We start from the raw sequence: 21,439 nt of genomic DNA, 5'->3' as shown, positions 1-21,439 counted from the left end.
GTATAATTTACATTGATAACGGCCAATTATTTAACAACACAGCACACACGGAACCAGTTTGAGACATGGGCGTTCACTCTCACTAAAGTCCATGTAGCAAGTCAGAGCTTACGGGGGTTGTTGATCCACTGCTGCCTCTATCAGAAAGCTCATGTGTTATTATGTGACTTTGTGCGTTTGAAATCCTTTGCTCAGATTTACTCGAGCAACACAAATCTTACCAAAAGAAACCACTGTAACGTAAACCAGCAGCTCTGGTGTCACCATGAGCCAAAAAAACCTATCATTTTCTCTATGGACTTTGGTGCAGCAGACTTCTGTTTCCAGTTGAAAAAGGGCATCTAATGACAAGAATATGTTACCACCTAATCTTAAATTCTTGTAGACTTAAGCAGGTGTACAATTTATTCTTGTTATTATTGTATATGAATGTTGTAGCTGCTTGTTCATCAACTTCCATTTCCTTACAAGAGCCGTTTACTGTGGAAGTGGATACAAAATAACATTGGTATTTATAGAGATATTTAAAACTGCAGTTTTTAATGTAAAAAAAAAGAAGTCACATTTACATGAGAACTGGTTCACTTTAATTGTCAACACAGCACATACACATGAACTGATGAAAAATACAAAAGTATGTCATATCCCTTCTTTACAGTGAAGTACAGAATATGCTACAGTTAAGACAAACACGTCCCTTATATATGAAATGCTACAACCATACTAACATTATTCCAATTACAGCATTATAGTTATTTTATTTCCATGGAGAGTCAACTGATGACTCAAAGTGACCTCATGCAGATCATCTGATGGTTTTTTTTTTTCTTCTTTTCTGAAACTGATGTGTGACTCATTGCAGTGGTGGAGTGAATTCAGGATTCAGTGCAGGACCTCGACCGATAAATTGTCTTCAAGTGTCACGATAAGCGTTAACCCAGCACCGAAACACATTTCGCCATCATCTGCTCCGTGTTGGCAGACGCCACATTCGTCCAAAATTGTCCAACGTCACCATAAAATAACATAAAAACAAAAAGCACAACCTCCTTGGCAGAGGTCGTCACAATGTCCCAGTGTAGACCCGTTAATTCCCTCATAATCCCAGTATGTAATAAATCCTGTGTCTCCTGGAATGATGGGGGGAAAAAAAGGCTGCAGACAGAAACATGAAGAGGCCACTTTAAGTGAATACATGAATTCCTAACAAATGCGACGGGACAAGATAAATACGATTTTGTTTTTCAGTCACGACTACACGGAGCGGTGATCATACGTGTCAAACAAAAAACAAACAAACAAACAAACAAGCAATGATACGTATTTACAGCAGCCCACATTCTATAATAAAACAAATAAAATGGCGGCGTCACTGACATAACATAGATATAAGCATAACTATTTCTCAAACAAGTGAAAGTGTAACAAATGCACATCAGTTGACATTTTAATGACTCCTGATTTCCTAGTTCCAAAAAAGGCAGTGTGAGAAATCGACCGACGCACTTATACGTACAGATTTCTTCTCATAAAAAAAAGAAAAGAAATGAAAAGAAAAGAAAGAAAAAGGCCTGATCTGGATGTGACTCCACCATGCTAACTGCCAACTACCAGCCTAAAACATGCCTACTACGTTTTTTTCCACGCAGGTACGTAATGGATGCAAGCAGAAGACTATAACATTAAAACAGTGACACATTGATTCACTGGCCCTGAACAGCTCACGTGTTTCAGTAAAACGAGACGGTTACATTTTAAAAAGATGCATTAAAATGTTAAAAAAATAAAGTAAACTGCAGGAGCAGGCGTTAAAAGAGTGAAAGGTCAAGTCTGTGCGCGTCTTCGCCAACGTTCAGTCAACTTTCTTGCTGCGCAGACGCAGAGCGTCCAGTAAGTATCTGTACACGGAGCCGGTGTAGTGCGACAGCAGCGTGAGGAGCTTCCCGTGGACGAGGGTCAGCAGCGTCTGGTGACCCGTCGCCCAGACCCGGTACCACGGCCCGTAAAACGGGTCGGACACGGCCGGACACAGCATGTTGTTCAGATTGACTTCGGTCGCCTGCGGGGAAACAAGAGACACAGGGTCACGTTAGAAAGAACCAGCTGCACGATAATACACTGTATGTAGGTCAGTCAGACAGCAAGCAAGGAAGGAAGGAAGGAAGGAAGGAGGGAAGGAAGGAGGGAAAAGTAAGAAAATAAGTGAGTGAGTGAGTAAAGAAGGAAGGAAGGAGGGAGGGAGGAAGGGAGTGAGGGAAGGAGGGAGGGGGTGAGGGAATGAAGGAAGGGTAAGCTAATATGTAAGTAAGGAAGGAAGGAAGGAAAAGTAAGAAAATAAGTGAGTAAGTGAGTAAAGAAGGAAGGAAGGAAGGAGGGAGGGAGGGAAGGAGTGAGGGAAAGAAGGAAGGAGGGAGGGGGTGAGGGAAGGAAGGAAGGAAGGGTAAGCAAATATGTAAGTAAGTAAAGAAGGAAGGAAAAGTAAGTAAATAAGTGAGGGAGTGAGGGAAGGAAGAAAGGTAGGAAGGAGGGAGGCAGTGAGGGAAGGAAGGAAGGGTAAGCAATTATGTAAGTAAGTAAGGAAGGAAAATTAAGGTAGGAAGGAAAGAAGGAAGGAAAAGTAAGTAAGTAAATAAGTAAGTCAGGAAGGAAGGAAAAGTAAGTAAATAAGTGAGTGATTGAGTAAAGAAGGAAGGGAGGAAGGAAGGAGGGAGTGAGGGAAGGAAGGAAGGAAAGAAGGAAGGAAAAGTAAATAAGTGAGTCAGGAAGGACGGAAGGAAGGGAGTGAGTGAGTGACTGAGTGAGGAAGGAAGAGTAAGGAAGGAAAGAAGGAAGGAAAGAAGGAAGGAACATAGATGGGTAGGTAGTTTATATTTCATTTTTGTTGACACAGTGTGTAGCATTGTATTATAAATAAATGTATTCATGTTTGTTGACCACACTTGGTTTGAATGAACTGCTCATCATTCTCCTTGGAATGAAAAGAAGTGATACTGTATGAGATGCTGGTAAAACACAGAGAAATGTCAATTCATGGCCAGCAGAGGGCTCCATCTTACCAGGCCAAGGAGTTGCAAGAAGAGGAAATGATAGAGGAAGAGGAGGCCGGTGGAGAGGAGCGCCCACCACATGTCTCCGAGAGGCTCGGGCTTGTAAACACCTGCAGAGACAAACACACACACACGTCTCAAACATGTGCTGCTTTATGAGCACATAAGGTTCAGATTGTGAAGATATGTTATCAGGTCAACTACAGACGACTTTCTGAGGGTCAAGACTTATCCAACACCTACTGTAGATGACTCCAGTTTTGGTTTTGAAAATGTATAAAGCTATGGCTCCCGTGCACATTACCCCAGTGTTTTTTTAAACCCTGAAAACTTATGAAGCTTTCACTTCCAGATTGGTTGATATCAGCTGCAACGTGACTTATTAGTAGCTCCATTAACACTTTCTTAGTTTCACCTCATAGTTGGTCTAACAACAATCCTTCCCATTGTTGTTGATCATTAACAGTATTGCCTAATAACTACAGAGGAGTTTACATCAGCACATGCATGTTAGGGGTGGGAATAGAGCTGCAACTAACGATTATTTTCATAATCTAATTGGTCAATTATTCAATTAATTGTTGATCGGTGTTCGTCAAACCTGGAAAAGACAATGTTCTCAAATGTCTCTTTTTGTCCACAAACCAACATGATTAACTTTTAATGATTTCTTTGTTATCCAGAGCAAAAAAATGAAGAAAATATTCACATTTAAGAAGCTCAAACAATCGGAAATCTTGATTTAATCCTGAAAAAAGCTTCAAACCGATTAATCGACTATCAAAATAGTTTTGATACAAAAAAGTGGTTTTGTCCCGTCCCTACCACTTTTTTTTTCTCCAAGATTGGCACCCTCTAGACCAGTCTACACCCCCAAATCATTTATGTCTGAGTGTCCTCACAACTACAGAGAGCCGTGTGTTTGTCTGTTGAATAAAACAAAATCAAATGTGTCTTCCATGGAGCGCCAATACTGTCACTCTCCATGGCAATGGGTAAATAAAGAGCAGAGCCTCCATTTCAATCCAGTGGAGTCAGACAGATGAATGTGTAGCAGCAGCAGCAGCAGCAGCAAAAGAGCCGCAGCTGAAGAAATGACTCATTACATTTCATTCAGCACAGTCTAGAAATCCTGCCGCTTGTTACATTAAACCTTTAGATATATTTTCCCAGCTGTCACCAAACAGGACAGGGCGATATGAAAACACAGATCATACACTCGTCACTATCTGACACCACTCTGATTAAAATGGTTTCTGGACACCATTTTTTATTATTTATTTTTCTTTTATAGTGATTGATGTACAATAAATGCTTTCGTGCAAGCCAGGAAAATGGCTGACAGGATGTTGAGACAGCCAGCATAACTTGGTGGGTATTTAGTGCGGGGGAAAAAAATGCATTAATGTTTAAGAAATGTTTAAATATTGTGTGTGTTGCGTTTAAAACCAAGTCACAGCAGTTTCATGAAGTTGTGCATTGATGACTCCGCCCTCGTGGTACTACTATAATAATGGAAAACAAACTAAACCGTGAAGAGTTGAGCTAAGACTAGCCTCTCCTTCTTCATCTGCTCCAGCCTCTCCTTCTCTACCTCCTCCAGCCTCTCCTTCTTCATCTGCTCCAGCCTCTCCTTCTCTACCTCCTCCAGCCTCTCCTTCTTCATCTGCTCCAGCCTCTCCTTCTCTACCTCCTCCAGCCTCTCCTTCTTCATCTGCTCCAGCCTCTCCTTCTCTACCTCCTCCAGCCTCTCCTTCTACATCTGGTCTAGCCTCTCCTTCTCTACCTCCTCCAGCCTCTCTTCCTTCATCTGCTCCAGCCTCTCCTTCTCTACCTCCTCCAGCCTCTCCTTCTTCATCTGCTCCAGCCTCTCCTTCTTCATCTGCTCCAGCCTCTCCTTCTCTACCTCCTCCAGCCTCTCCTACTCTACCTCCTCCAGCCTCTCTTCCTTCATCTGCTCCAGACTCTCCTTCTCTACCTCCTCCAGCCTCTCCTTCTTCATCTGCTCCAGCCTCTCCTTCTCTACCTCCTTTAGCCTCTCTTCCTTCATCTGCTCCAGCCTCTCCTTCTCTACCTCCTTTAGCCTCTCTTCCTTCATCTGCTCCAGCCTCTCCTTCTCTACCTCCTCCAGCCTCTCTTCCTTCATCTGCTTCAGCCTCTCCTACTCTACCTCCTCCAGCCTCTCTTCCTTCATCTGCTCCAGCCTCTCCTTCTCTACCTCCTTTAGCCTCTCTTCCTTCATCTGCTCCAGCCTCTCCTTCTCTACCTCCTCCAGCCTCTCTTCCTTCATCTGCTCCAGACTCTCCTTCTCTACCTCCTCCAGCCTCTCCTTCTTCATCTGCTCCAGCCTCTCCTTCTCTACCTCCTTTAGCCTCTCTTCCTTCATCTGCTCCAGCCTCTCCTTCTCTACCTCCTTTAGCCTCTCTTCCTTCATCTGCTCCAGCCTCTCCTTCTCTACCTCCTCCAGCCTCTCCTTCTTCATCTGCTCCAGCCTCTCCTTCTCCATCTCTTCCAGCCTCTTGATGCATATGTCATGAACAGATACATTAGGGATACAATGATCATAGAGCTGCCTCTATTGCCTGAGCAAAAAGGCTTTTACTAAATATTAATATTACTTTATATTAATTAAGTATATTTTATAATTATAAAATCAGGAAAAATAAAAATGTTTAAACCATTGCTCACTTCTACACAAATACATGAAATAAGAATTAAAAATAATTTAATATAAGTGTATCTCTTTGGCATTAAATATTTTTATCTTTATATAATATATTTTATTCAATATCTGTATTGTTGAGCCTCTACCTATACACCCTTGAAGTAACTTACACTTTGACCCCTAAAGAAGTCCCTTAAGTGTGACACTTTCTCTCCAGAAATTGAAAATAAAATAAAGTGATACTTCAGTTATTACATTATTGGCTCAGTTATTACATTATCAAAGGATTTTTCTAATGCAAGGCCAATAACATGATAACCAGCCAATAACGTAATAAGTTTTAACGTCATTGGCAAAAAGTTATTACGTTATTGGCTCAACAACTTTATTACATTATTGGCAATTTATTACATTATTGGTTTTATTACATTTAAATTATTACGCTATTGGCCGTTATTACATTATCGGTTGCTACAGACCCCAATCTTTTTTTCATACACATTGTATTTGGATCACTTTTTTTTTACTTACTTAGGCAAAACACAATACTACGGAACCAAATGCTATTTGCAAACTGTCCACTTCCCTGTTACTAATGAGCTACAACAATACAGGGGCATATTCTGAAGATCAGTAACGGGTGTGAAAGTGGTGTCAAACTGGTTTTTCCTGTTTCCTATACTTATGCTACAGTAATTCAAAGAGGGAAATATCAAATGTGGACCCACTGGTCAGTGAAATCAGGAACACAAAGATCTCCTTTCATCCACCTCCAGTGTCATGTTACTGATGAACAATGGGGCTTTTCTCTGCATGTATGTGCTACACCCTGGATGTTCTCTCTGACGTGTACTCGGAAATCAACCATTTTGTATGAACCTAAACAATATACTCATTACACTTACTACTAAATCTATTTCAATCTATGTCCTAGTTAACATAAATTTACATTTTACAACACAGTTGCCTTCTGGGGGCGGCCCGGTGCATCCATCCAACATCTGTCCTGTCCTGCTGTTTGCCTTAAGGTGACTCTAATGGCACATGAGCAGCTGTTTGCAGGGGAAATGTTGTACATGCATCGACTGCCATGTGTATGTAAATTTAAGTTAATTTAAATAATAAAATAAAAATGAAAAAAATCTCCCCAGCAGCCTTGATTCCATAAAGAAAGGTTTTGGTGATCATATGCAGGATAGTGACTGCAGACCATGGTGTGTTACAGGTATTTGGAGGTAAAAGTTCACATATAAATACAGAACACAAGTTCAGAAGTGTGGTTGCATGAGGTACTGACTTTATGCAACATCCAGGAAGCAGTTTGAGACACTAGCTGTGTCCCAACCGTCGAGGCTGCACACTTGAAGGTGACGGAAGTCAGATTTGTGTCGTGCTGTGTGCTTTACAAAAAAAAAAAATCTTCAGGCTTTTAAAATAATTGAAGGGTGCATCACTGCCAGCCTTACTGCTCTGCTGGTGGTGTGCAAAGCATTCTGGGATATGGTTGGCGGCCGCGAAGGATACACAAACTTATCCTTCAAAAACGGGGCAAATGGCGGCTGCACGTGAAGGAGCCGACGACTCATGTGACAACTGCGACAGGCCATGACACGCAGCTGTCACGCATTCTGACAGTAGCCCAAAGACAAATCCACACTTGGAGGTTGCAGCCTTGACTATCGAGGCACAGACACTGTCACTATCTCACTGAAAACATGGCTGCCACCAAGGAAAACACATTTCAGCCACTTACCAAAAGGCTTGCCTAATAAAACCTACGCTCACTTAATTCTATATCTCAAGAATATGTTTGCAACTTTGACTTGCTGCTAAAACGCCTTTTACAGCCACAAAATGAAGCTTGTTAACTGCTCCTACTATCACACCAAACTCCACAGAGAAAAGAATAGTCTTTAGCTCACTGGAACACAGGAGATGTTGACCTACTGCTGCCTCGTTTAGCAAGATTGTGTCACTTAGGCAAATCCAAACAAAACACATTTTTAAACACAGTAAGAAAAGAACATACCGTTCTTACTAGTGGAAGCAGCAGATGATTGACAACTAGTAGTTATTAGATGTACAACACATCAGGTGTTTTCCAAAGGTCAAAGTAAAACAAGGTAGAGCAACGTGACTGCTTACGTGTCCTCTTCAGTCATCCCATGCAGATATTTTTACAACATAAGTATGTTTAGAAATAAACACGTGTAGATGGGCAGGAACTGCTTACACGGCAGAACAGACACGGGAAGAGTTGTTCCGACAGAAACTCATGTGCCACAATCAGCAAAAGGGGATCCATCAACAGAGAAAAGACACGTTGGGGACTATAACCTCGCCGAGTAAGCATTATGTCAAGGTCATGTCAACACAGGTGTAAATGAGATCAACACCTACCTCCTTTCCTGAAAAGGTAAAGAGGCACCAGGTACAGCATGGAGTGCTGGATGTAGTAGATCTCCTTCTCAAAAGGCAGCTGTGGAGAAAAATGAACTATTTCAGCTTGTGCAGGACCAAAGATGATATTTGATTTTCTTAAGACTAAATTAATTAATTAAATAAATAAATAAATAAATAAAGGGATTATAGAAGACACTGTGATATCATGCAACCGAGTTCATCTGCCCCTCAATGTTAAAAATAACTAAATAAACAATATTTGGAGACTGAGAGTGAGTCAGATGAGCAGGTAACAACATCCAAGTCTATAATGGGTATTTATTGAGACGGTCAGCTGGAGCCGCATGATACAGTCAACCCAGATTATATTAAAATCATTTTTGAGGTTATTTTTGGGATACAATTCAAAATCTTTAACATTATTTGGACTGTTTACAAAAACAAAATGTATTTTCTCATCTTGCTAGTGAATTTCTATAGCACTGCCACTGCCATAATATCATATAAAGTGAATTAACAAGATTTGACAGAATAAATAAAACCTATCTAGTTGCTCAATGTGTCTGCCTTGTCATTATGGTAGTACTGTGGCTAGTCCATTTATAACGCATCTATTGGCTATTTTGTGTACTTTTTTTTCAATAGCAGGTCAGTGTCTTCATTTTATCATGTACTGTATGTATTTATGTAGCATTTCCGTACACACAAATTCTTTACTTTGAGAGAGATGCCATTGGCGTCGATGCCACAACAAGATGAAAAAACTCAACTTTTTCAAATACACAAAGTGCTCTATATGGAGGAGAGATGGGCTTAATGGTACACCCATTGTATACCGATAAGAAGTAGGTCAAACTGGTCTTTGTCCATTTAGAAATGAGCTTCGAAACCTCTCGTCTTTCAGACAAAGCTCCTGAACGCGTTACTGAAACTCTCTGTATTCTTTCTACGTTTGAAGGATCAGATTCACCCAGAAAGCCGTTGAGGGGGAAATAGGGTGCGAGCTTTCCTTTATCTTTTTTATTTTATTCTTGTTAAGATGTAAAGTAATTATTTCAGCAACTTCACATTCATTTCAGTTTTCCTTCTATTTTCAGTACGCTTCTAAAACTGGCCCCAAGAGAGAGGAAGTCAGATTTGTCTCGACCATGGTCCTACTACCAGTGAAAGGAAATCACGAGAGGGTGTGACAGCGTGTTACAAATGAGTGCCAACATAAGCTGAATGTTAAGTGAGCCAAAGGAACATGCACAAAATAGAAAATAAGAGAACAAATGGACTAGTTCAGAAACGGTACTAGAATAATATTATTCATATTAAGGTATAAATTAGTGTTACTACAAACCCCATTGTCAGAAAAGTTGAGACAGGCAAAGGAGCAAAGAAAAGATTTTAAAGCAGAACTATGCAGGACATTAACCCTCATTTAAACAGCTTCTGACTCATTGTGATGGTTAAATGTCTTGTTGCTTGGAGATTGGGGGCTGTTTCCACTAACCCTAACTCGTCTGTTAGTGTAAAACCAGCCTTACAAGAAAGGCTCGGGTCTCGCAAGAAACGCAAATTACTTTACGGCACGATGCACACACCCTACGCCGCCGTGTACCAGCTATAAGATCGAGGCAGCGATGGCGTTATTTTAGACATTCGTGGGGCCAGGCGATTCTCTTATGAAATTAGGCAAATAACTGCTTGCAATAACTTGCAATAACTTAACTTTAGATGAATGCTCCATGTATACAGTTTTCATGTCCTAACTCGTTACCAGTTAACCTGCTAAATGCGGAACCTTCCAGAACAGTTACTTGTATAACCACTTTAATCTTGCAGACTGACTTGCAGACTGAGTGTGTTGCACTGTCACATTCTATTTGTCTTATGTTTGCAAAATACACTTAGGCTCGTCAGTGAAAACACTGAAAATCTTTCATTTGTTCATTTATCATTTAAATAAAGGTTCATCTGATTGAACTGTCCCAACTTTCCTGCAAATGGGGTTTGGAAAAAAGAGATTTATGACTAAAAGTCAGTTCTTTTGTTTACTGTTTCTGCTGTGAAATCTTTTTTAAAGCACGAGCCGACATATGTGCAGCGAGAACTTCAATCATCCTATTAGAACAGACTTTTTTTTTTTTTTTTTTTAGTTCAATCTGTCCAAACTTCACTAAAATAAAGCAAAATTCGATCATCAATCAAACTCACAGTTTATGCCACTTGGGTCTAACACTGCGTCTTATAGATGTCAGAATCTGTTCTACAGATTCATGCTCCAGTAGAGCTAGATTTATTTACACATCTCATTCTTCTGACAAGAAGGAGATGAAATGTCACCACGGAGTCTCTTAAATTGCACCAAGGCTAAGGGAGAGCACTTTCAGTCATGTTGAGCTGTCAGAAAAACCCCCGAAATATGTGGATAATGATGAAAATGTTGTGCTTTTTCATTCCAGGAACAGAACAGTGAGATCAAGGTTTTGCCAAAACATATTTCCAGTAGTTACTTCCTCTTACTTACCAGCCGAGTGTTGACTACAGGGAATACTAAAGCCAGTAACGCGCCATTCAACATGTGGACTTGCAGCCTGAGAACACACAGGAGAAATATGAGACATGAGGATGATGATCATATTAACAACATAAGACATTTAAGGGACAGTTAAGGTTGTTTGAGGTACCGACAGTGCTTGGTGAGCCAGGAAGCAGCTTGAGATATGGACGCTTACTCTCATGGCTGCCAGCAGGGACAAATACAATTTTCACCTGCTTAAATCGATCATTTCTTAAGAATACATTTGTCACGTTTCACCTCACTGTTAGACAGACTTTCCTGGCTAGATACTGAAGTTTGTTTTACTTTGTTAAACATTCACCCTCCTGCACTAAAGTCTGTAGATACAAAAGTGTTTTTTTTAGCTCACTGTGACACAGGAGACGCTGGTCTAGAGCTGCCTCGTTTGGTAAGCTTGTGTCACTAAAGGCAAATATGGATGAAATACTTCAAAATAAATCCATTATACGCAAATAAATATATGCATTTAATGTAGTGAAAGGCTTGACACTGCTATGACTCACAAATCAGACTAAGGAATCTGGATTCTGATGAATCACCACATCCATCATAATTAATATGATTTAGATCGATTTTAGTCTTTGGCTCAAACACAGCTCGGCAGCTGCTTCCATCTTCCATTCATCACTCAAACACAGCCACAAGTATAAATGTTGTCCCTAACCAAGACCTATTTCAGGAGCCACCATCTATAAAACCCAGAAGTTAATGTGTCAAAGTGAGGACCTACATCAACTCCTCTGACTGCTCTTTTTTGTCAAATGAGCCAAAACAACTGTTGTGACAGCTGAGGTCACTGGCAAAACAGCAGTGGTGTAGAAGTGTCACTTCAGATAAGCCCGGCCGTCGCTCTGAAAGCCTTTCAACTGTTTTTTGAGAAAGCTGTCTGCTTCATTCAAATTCACCACATTTATTGATCATTTGCACTCTTTGGCCAGTATTTTTTTCTCTGTTCACTGTCAATGTTTAAAAAAATGAAGTTCTCGAATTTGCAAGTCTACCCTCTGTCACAATCAATACTTGGATGGAGAAGGTGTGAAAGAAACAGGCATTTCCCATTACTGATTTATCACTATAAAATAAGTATTTTACAATCATCTAGATTTTTTTACCCACAACGCTTCATGTTTTGACTTTAACTTCAATGAAGAGCAGAGTGCATGACAAAGAGCAAAGTAAAGGTTCTCTGATGCTTTGACCATTTCCTGCTGCTGTGTGCACATGCGTACATTTACATCAGTTGTTGTTCTGTTCAGTTGCTAATAGATTGTTTACAGCTGTATTAAATCACTGCTGGTTTCAGACGAGTCTCGAATATGAGGGGAAAAAAACTATGAAATACTTTAAAATGAGAACATTATTTCATGCATCACATCTTAAAGCCATACACAAATGTGTCTGTACCGACACCTTATAAAATCCATGACCTCTGAAGCCTATAAAAGCTTAAGAATGGTTGACACATTATCTGTTCAGCTGTTAGAAAGTCTTTTCTGTTTAGACGCTGAACTTTCTAAGCTGCTAACTCCATAGAGACAATCAACAATTTTACATCAAGGCATCATTGATCAGCTGCTGCATCCATCAGTAAATTCAAATGTGTTATTTGTGACTCAGGTGGTAGTAGCAGCAGACAAGCAGCTCCTGTGTCACCACAAGATACAAATGTCAATATTCTTCATGGACTTTGGCACAGGACAGTAAATAATTTACGGTTTTCTGTTTTTCAGGTGTCCCCAACTAGGGACAAAAAATTAGCAATAGCTATAAACTCTCTGTACAGCACATCAGTTGCATTCTTTGTATTAGAACTATGTTAACTGTATTGTCCCTATTTAAATATAATTCTAAATTAATAGCGTCCACCATATGGCACTTTTCCACAATATATTTCTAGTACAACTTGGCTCGGTTTTGTTTTTAATTTTCCATTAGGGTTAGTACCTGGTACAAAGTATGTGCAGTTTGATTTTATTTTTATCCAGATGTATATAAAATGCAATATTTATCCAACTAAAATCAGCAGTCTCCAAAACAAGGATAGAAATAAATACACAATTTCTGAATGGAAATATTAATGACAAGTGCAAGTACATTCATAGGGAGGATAAATATGACTTCTCTGAACAGGCTCACTTAATTGTTTTCCCAAAACGATGAGTCTTTCATATAATGGAGGCTCTATTTTATTTTTAGCCGGGTACTTTATGGCCATTTCAGATAAAACTCAGCTACAGACTCCCATGGGCTCAGGCAAAGTGAAAGTGACCCTGTTTGTTTGCATTTGTTTTTGAGTAAAATCCACATCGAGTTCCCTCTGGCAAAGACACAGAACCATTTCTCCTGAATAATTAACTTCCAAGACCAGAGTAGTCGTTGAGGAGAGAAGCCCATAAAGCCCAGTTAATTCATTACGATAAAACTGTACAAAAAAAACATTTTGCTCTCCAGAATTGTTCTCTTAATTGCAATCAGGGAGGCACAGTTAATTTGGGTCTGTCTGCCCAGTCATTTAACATCTTGTATTCTGGATTCGCAATCATGATGGGTACAAGAAAGCACAACAGGCTGAAACACAGAATGGATGACTTGAGGCCCTTTTATAATTAGTATGACATAAACAGTTCAGTTTCACAAAGTATAACAAAGACCTGGGTTCAGAGGTAAATATACTCACCGGAATACAACCATTGCGGTTTTACCTGGTGGGCAGGCCAGAAGGAAGATCTGTGGAAGAAAGTACACAGAGTAATGAGAAACCACATTATCAGAGTAGCTGAACAGATTGAATGCTTCAGGTGCTCCCAGTGTTTACTCCTGTAAGTAAACGAAAATGAAAAAGGTTAATAATATAATAAGAAGAGAAGCCTTGCATCCCTGTGGCAACTGTGAACTACTCTGTGCTTCAAAACAAGAAAATCAAAAGGCACAGATGAGACTGACTCAAGATAAAGAGTCAAAACTAATTGTAGACGGTAGTCCAGCATTAGGTTATCTAACAGTTCAAACTGCACAGTAACACATTAAAGGTTGAGAGTGTAGAATTTAGGAGTTATTATTTACATATGGCAGAAAATAAAAATAAAATAATTACACTTGAATGATTGAAAAAAAAAAAAAAAAAAGTCACCTGATTATATAAGTTGTTGCTTTTCAATTCTCCAGAATGACCCTTATAGATTTATATCAGCTCTATTGAGGCAGCCATTTTGGACCACTATGTTTTCAATGGAAAAAGTAGACCAGCAACAAAGACCGGCAAGTGGTGCCAAGTCATAAAAAAAAATCAAAGAAAATAGAAAGTTAGAGTGAAATGATACTGTATTATATGTACTATGTCAGACAACTTAAACTTTGTATTGACACCGCTAGTGTTTCTATTAGCATTGAGTTGGATTAATTACCAGAAGCAAACATTTGAAAAGTTTTGTGCAAATAAATGCATCTCTTGTGTGAGTCATTTCATGAGCTACCAAATGTTATTACTGCATCAGGATGTGCTGTGTTTTGTGGGTTGGTATTTCCTGTCATCTGCAGCCATACAGCTGCTCTCATTGTTTTAACAGTAGATGAATTTGAAGTCGGTCAAGAACATTTAAAACAAAACGGTTCCACCTTGCATGACTAATACATAATCACTTGTGCTTGCAGGCAGGGGTGGTTACGAATATCTTCGACCATGGCACAATCAGCGCAGAGTACCTTACACAACTTAAAAAAAGTTTCCCCTCTTCAAACATTATATGTTAGAAAAAAAGTGGCTGAAAACATGTAAAAGAAAAAAATGATGAATGAGAATTATGGAAATTTATGCGGTAAGGAATAAAAACAGCTTCTTTCCAGTCTTCGGTTTGGGATTTTCTGGCATGTCTAAAATATGTCTCTATGACATACCAGAGCCGCAGTTAGCATAACTCCTCCTCAAATGGTGTAAAGATTTAAAAAGCCTCAGCAACCTTTTATCAGGAGTAACTGCACCTGCTCCTACACTATTGCCACTACAGACTCACATACACAGTTTAGTTGGGACCAAAGCAGGTGAACGTGACCTCTCTACACGTTTGCTGAACAGGAAGTGTGATGCTGGAACATTTCCGTTTATATTCTGTACTAACACTGACAAACACACAAACAGTCTTTGGTCCCTACTAAATTGCATAAACCAGTGTGTGTGTGTGTATGTGTTCAGTTCCTCCAGAGCAGAGGACTTTGCTGAGTTTTACATGATTTGAAAGCTAATTATTAAACACTTAGCAACAGGTGGTTAGTAACACAATTCACTCTGGGGTGAAATGGTCAGAGGAGATCATTTTATCAAATTACAGGCACTTAAATGGGAGTCTAACACAGATTCCTCCATTGACTTTACACTCTGCACCATCCGGTTTCACCATAATAATGTAAAACGCTGAACAGATCTAACGGTTACTTGACTTAAAATAGACACCTTTTGTGTCCTTGTTTATTCCAGGTGTGTAATTGTTTGGTCACATGACCTCTGTAAGAACACAGGTATTTTTCCTCAAGGCTTATATTGTGTATCGTGTCATCGTAATAAGCACCTCTGTGTGGAAAAACAATAGAAATATGAACACTGTGCATTGTTTTGGATGTGGGATAAAATGCAGTTCCTTTGCTCGTCATAAATCAAGTTGTCTTTTCTCAGTTATGAGTTAAAACAGCCTTGACACTGTTGCTGCAGCATTAAATACACAGTTAACTCTAATGGTCGTTTCTATATAAAATTTACGACCATGATTAAATTCATTTGGCGGTGCAGCAGGCTGAAACATAATGCCAACTTCTTTCCCGTTTACAGATACAGTTCTGCAAAGTGAAACATGAGAAGCAAAGCAGTGTTGCATGGAAACCATGTATCGCACAACTCTCTTTCACAGACTTGACCCTCCTTCACATTTTGTTCTTGTATCTTACAAATATTGAACAATTCTTTTCCTCATTCCTGCCAAGCAATTTCGCAGTGAATGTGCACAACTGTAACCAAATAATGAACTCACAGGATGTGAGGAAAAACCATAGAAAAACACCCAGCAGAACAATCTGTTGTGCAGCTGCTGATAAATATGGCTGCAATGATAATGCTGATACTGTAGTCAGTTATACAGATACTTTGTGTTGGCATGAAGCTTTGTAAGAGTATGATACTTTGATTTAAAGGCAAACTCTGACCATGTTGCAAAGACAAAGCACAAAGTCCTAAAGGTTTATTGCTGTGGATTTATACTGCTAATCTCTGACCAAATCTGATCATAACTGATCTAAATAATCACAATGTTCAGTCTAGAGCTGAAACAATTCATCGATTAATTATCGATTACTTAATTAATTGACAACTATTTTGATAATCGATTAGAAGTTTTTTTCATGATTAAAACAACATTTCTGATTGTTTAAGCTTCTTAAATGTGACTATTTTCTTCATTTCTTTGCTCAGGATAACAAAGAAATCATTCAAAGTTAATCATTTTGGTTTGTGGACAAAACAAGACATTTGAGAACATCATCATTTCCAGGTTTGGCAAACACCGATCAACATTTTATATTGATATTTTATGGACCAAACGATTAATCGAGAAAATAATCAACAGAATAATCGATTATGAAAATAATCGTTAGTTGCAGCTCCAGTTCAGTCACACGCCTGGTGAGATCCACAGGAGAAGAAAGTTCACTCGATAAGGTGGTTGCGTGTCTGATAAGAGCTCATTTATCACCATGCATTTAAAAAGTGGAGAATTCTGTAGCAGGTGATCAGTCATTTAGACACTATGTATGAATGGATGAAGTTCATGTATGCGTTTATGGAGCCCCAGTCAAGTCCATCAGACTCCAAGGAGACAGTAACAGGAAAGTAAATTGATCAAATTGATCAGTTGGACATTAATCAAATATCACTGTACTAATGTAACTACTCTGGTTCCATGCGGAGGAGGAAGACAGAACAGACATCCGTGTTGTCATATATGAGACATCAGCTCATCAGTCATCAGACCGTGAAATCTTTAACGGTAGCTGAAACTCTTTCTTGCTTTGGCCTGGGTGACGGTTGCTCACCTGTTGTTTCTGATGTTTGCAAGGACTCTGCTGATAGCACCACCACTCTATGCATGACAAACATGCCAAATTATGTTATTTGTACTTATGTAATATTCATATTTTTCTTTATTGCAAACATAGTTCCCCAAAAGTATGTTTGTGTTCAAGGCCAGATTTTTGCCAGATTTGACAAATTACATGAATAAGATGCTGCACTTTTGCCAAGTGTTACAGTGTCTTCATGCACAAACAGATACACATACACAACTGTCCCACCAATTTGAATGTGAAAGTATGCCTGCTTTAAAGCAGCCGTAGATGATTATTACATGAGAGACAAAAAGATGACAATAAAGGATTGTAAAAACTAGGGATGGACATAATTTTTGATTATTCCCATGGTTAAAAAAGTTTGATCAGTTACTGTGGCTTGTGGTACAGGGTTTTCGTTTCGACGATGAAAATAAATCTGGCCACTAAATGTGCACAGACGTGACCTGCTTTACACTACATGGTTATTGTATGACTCAATATCATACATGTCTGATATACATCACCTGTAGCATATGATAAAAACATGTAGCCATACTCCTGACAGGGGCTCTGTGTGCAGAGAGCTGATGCAGACATGGGTGTGTCTGTAAGCAGGGGTGTAGCAGCGAGTCTCAGCAAGCTGCTCAGAAAACAGCAGTCCCTGTGTGTATTTACACTAACCCTCCCCCGTTTGTTTTGTGCTTAAGGTCGTAACTGTAACGTGTAACAAAATAAAGTGTGTCTTTTCATTCACTACTTTGGGTTTGCCATCAGCGCCTGCTCGCTTCATTCAGCCTACAGGTCTCTCAACCACTGTAATTAACTTTGACTTTGGGATGAATGAGGCAGGTCGGAAGCCGGACAGAGAATTTGCTGCTCTCCGTACTTTTATGGTTCATGGAAGTCAAAAGTATGCATTAATAATTGTAATGCAGGTGCTTCAACAATACGTATATATGTTGTGGCTGATTGTGTGTACATTATTTAATTACTCTTCTTCCCTGACAATAGGCAAAAAAGAGACAAACAAAAATTGACCACACCCTCAAAGTGCACATCCAGCCATTTTGATGCAGTCGGGTCAGAGAGTGAGTCAAAACTAACAAAAACAAATGCTCACAGAAACAATCAACTATCAATTATTGAAATACATTGCAACTCATAACTTTGGTTGGTAGTAAGCCTCAGTATGTGCCCCAGTGAGCGCACAAACAACTTTCAACTAAGCACATGCTTCCTGTTTCACCTACTTTAACTTTATCATACAGTCAAGCTCCAGCAAGTCCCTGGCCTTCTTCCCTGTAATAAGTAACTCCTGGAAGCCTTCCCTGCAGGGCCACCCTGCTGACAGAAACAACACCTCCTTGTTAGCAATTTTCAGAAATGAGAGAATGAGAATATGCTACCAATCATACGGATTTCCAGTTCCTCATGTCCTATATCTCAACCTTGGTCACCATACATACATTAGGGACATTTTGCCACTATAAGTCAATTCTTCATTACAGCCAGTAATTCAGCAATGTATAATGGTTATCACAGGACCTCCATGAGAGGCACAATACCATCAACAATACACATTTCTCGTATTTCATGTGTATGATCCAACACATTAAAACGCAGCTGGCAGTGACCCGTTACCATGACCCATAGTCTTCAATCATACACCATGAAGGTCAGACACACAAGTGCCGGACAGAACTGCACAGTCCTATTGCTGCAGTGGTTGTTACTCAGCCTTTACACGTGGAAGACAATACAGCAAAGATATCACCCACTTTATTTCCTATGCTATATCACTCAATTACTGGCTTTCTGTGCAGCTTTATACCCAGTTCACACTTGCTTGCTCCTGTGTAGCTTTACAGCCTTTCACAACACTGACCACCATCTCAAGCCATAACCAATAGTTTTATGACAGGCAGGTTTTGATTGGACCCCTGTATATAAGAGTGATGGAGTAAAAAAGAAAAAAAGGGCATCAAGACTAAAACTAAGAAAGTGTTTGAACTATGATTGCGAGAAATAGCAGTCTTAATAAGCTGAATTTCCATTGGTAGGATGAATGAGGTAATATTCATGAAGCTCCACCCAGCACTCTCCCCCACTTTGCTTCGAAGTACTGTCAGGTTGTGTTTTTATAAAGAATGTTTCAAGAAATAACATAATAAACGGCTTCAGAAACAATTAATAGACTTGAGCAGCAAACTTTTTAATATTCTTGTCCAATAACAAATACGTACCATGTGATGCAAAAACACATTTTGTTTCTTACCAAAATGAATCGTTAAAGGTTTTAAGTGTTTTTTAAAGTCATATCAGAAGTCAAAAGCATATTTCACCTCCAAGAGGTTGTGTTTGAGTGTTTGTGTTGAGATATTCTGGGGGAGAGTTGAAGATGCAATGCTTTGATATTGATGGTAATTCAGATATAGGATTAAAAAAAAAAAAAAAAAACCCAGTTGTTTACCTTGTGAGCCAGGATGAACTTTACATTAAGCCCACAACTTTCCTCCTTGCACTTTGACAACACTACTGTGTAGTTTGGTCCCTGTCTTGAAACTGTGGGAAACTTTGGCACAGGTTTGCACTCTTTGGGTGTCTTCTAATATTTTTACAATTGTTTCAATAATGGTGAACTGTAATTTTGCTCTGGATAATTGTATATTTTCATATCATCCCGCGCCAATTGTGTTCTACAAGTTAAGTTCTGTGAAGTTCATGTGATATTCGTGTTCATGTGTGAGGAAGCAGGGAGTCATGAGGCAACAGTGACTGTAAAATACCAACGACAGCGTTTCACCACAGGATGAGAGGGTGGGGTCCGGCCATCACATAGGTGTCAACAAAGTAAAATCTAAGATTAAATACTAATTATCCAGTGTATTGTTGTTTAACTGTGACTCAATCTGTATGGAAAAGTTATGTGAATAAAAGGAGTGTGACTATGTTGTTCTCACGGTTACTACCCATCCAGGGTGTGCACACAAATGCACGTAATCAAAGGAAAGACAGCGCTGCAGTGTTCTGTGTTCCTCACCTGAACCATTGTCACGACGTGGCATGGATTCAGCAGATATATCAACGTCTTGGTCGCAAATTTGAATCCAACCTCCACTCCAAAAGTCATGCACAGGGCCACCAGCAACAGGTTCTTCCCAAGACTGTCTTCCTTGGTCCTGGTGCAGTCTTTCCCTACACATTTGAGCTCCTTTGACAAGTTTATTTTTCTCAGTGCCACGCCGATCTCCAGCAGGGAGACGAGGAGGATGACCAGGCTTTCACTGAGGCGCTGCTTCGGAGCGATGAAGGCAGCGCACTCGGGCCCCCCGTTGCCCTCAAACTTCGGGTCCACGCCGCCGTAGACCCAGTCTAACAGGCTGTATATGTTATATCGGGACATATTCCTCTTCTCGTGTTGGAAAAGATACGAACAAGATGGAATAAAAGACGCCACACCGACTTCCTGACGAAACATGAACTGCGAGATTTTCACTTTCGTGGCTCGTGCCGTGGTTCAGAGGTAGACATGTATCCACAGCCTCGGGGTGTTGCCTATGGCTGCTAGCTAACAACTACCTCATCTTCATCAGCAAGGAACTTCAGCAAGTAGCAGGAGGCGGTTGTGGTTAAGACCAGAACGTCCGTGATTGCAAAGCCCCCACGCCCATCAACTATTAGCAGCTGAGCAAGCTAATGCGAAACGGGCATCTCCATCATGTGAAATGACTCACGTTAGCTACGTGTTCCCCCTCATGTCAGGCTACTATCATCGCAGTTTACAGCAGGTTGGCAACGGCAAAGACACCGGCTAGCTTAGCTTAGCTTAGCCTAGCTTGGCAAACCTACTAACCGAATTGTCTCACTATAACTTTTGCCCCGAATCTAGCCTCACAGGATCGTCACACACAACACACAATTAGATACAGGTGCTCCTACGCGAGGGTTCGGACACACTAAAGTAGTAGCAACGGCTTGTTCTGACTCTTTGTGTGTGAAACTGACAACGTATTTGTATGCTGTTAATTTAGCACGTTCGAGAATGGTAAACTGATTGATGAGATACAGATTATAGTTTGGTGCACGCCTCTGTGAATTTAGTAAGACATGTGACATTTATGGAAGAAAAGCACGATTTTCATGAAATGTTTGGACACCAATTTGATGTTTGTTTCACTCATAGTGTGGTCATTTTGAAGTCACTACCTGACAGTCAAGCTTACGGGCATATTTTACAATTTTAAAACCACAGAAGTATCTGGCTACCACACAACCTGTGACGAAGGATGGTGCGTTCAGGAAAACTCCGTAAACCTCCTATGTGTTCATGTTGCGTTTGTGTAATGATTGCCAGTGATATTAGGTAGGAATGGTATAAGTTGTATTCTACACATCCACTCATTCATAGAGCTCCTGAGTATTTGTGTTCTTTCTATTCCAAGTCATGCTGCAGTAATTAGGGAGTGGCAGTGGTACTCATTATTAATTAGATGTTTCCTTCCCCTCAGAGGGCAACATTTATGATAAATGATAAAACCAATCAATCAACAACCAACCCATGTACCTATCTTCACATAATATAAATAAAATTAATTTAAAAAAATACTGTGTTATTGAAATATACATGTACATATCTTACTGACAGTAGTGTGTGATTTGTTATGT

At 39.8% G+C, this 21,439-nt stretch overlaps 1 protein-coding gene across 1 annotated transcript; it reads right to left on the bottom strand.

The window, feature by feature from the left end:
* Positions 1-564: 564 nt before the first annotated feature.
* LOC131458758 (transmembrane protein 164) lies at positions 565-20,774 on the bottom strand. The gene is made up of 6 exons (XM_058627992.1): positions 19,815-20,774; positions 13,362-13,411; positions 10,631-10,697; positions 8,113-8,191; positions 3,057-3,157; positions 565-2,059 (listed from the first exon to the last, which is right to left on the bottom strand). Exons 1-6 carry the CDS (start codon positions 20,250-20,252, stop codon positions 1,853-1,855), a joined length of 942 nt encoding a protein of 313 aa, XP_058483975.1. The 5' UTR covers positions 20,253-20,774; the 3' UTR covers positions 565-1,852.
* Positions 20,775-21,439: the final 665 nt, after the last annotated feature.

This window comes from Solea solea, chromosome 4 (assembly GCF_958295425.1).
Source record: "Solea solea chromosome 4, fSolSol10.1, whole genome shotgun sequence".
NCBI classification, from domain to species: domain Eukaryota; kingdom Metazoa; phylum Chordata; class Actinopteri; order Pleuronectiformes; family Soleidae; genus Solea; species Solea solea.
This window is presented reverse-complemented; position numbering and strand designations above follow the sequence as displayed.

What these genes read in the sequence shown, in the direction of transcription:
- LOC131458758 (XM_058627992.1), bottom strand. Translation starts at nt 20,252, where the DNA reads ATGTTTCGTCAGGAAGTCGGTGTGGCGTCTTTTATTCCATCTTGTTCG. An exon ending in CTGTAGTCAACACTCGGCTG is followed by an intron (nt 8,192 to 10,630) that starts GTAAGTAAGAGG and finishes TTTTCTCCACAG; the next exon opens with CTGCCTTTTGAGAAGGAGAT. An exon ending in TCTTGCAACTCCTTGGCCTG is followed by an intron (nt 2,060 to 3,056) that starts GTAAGATGGAGC and finishes GTTTCCCCGCAG; the next exon opens with GCGACCGAAGTCAATCTGAA.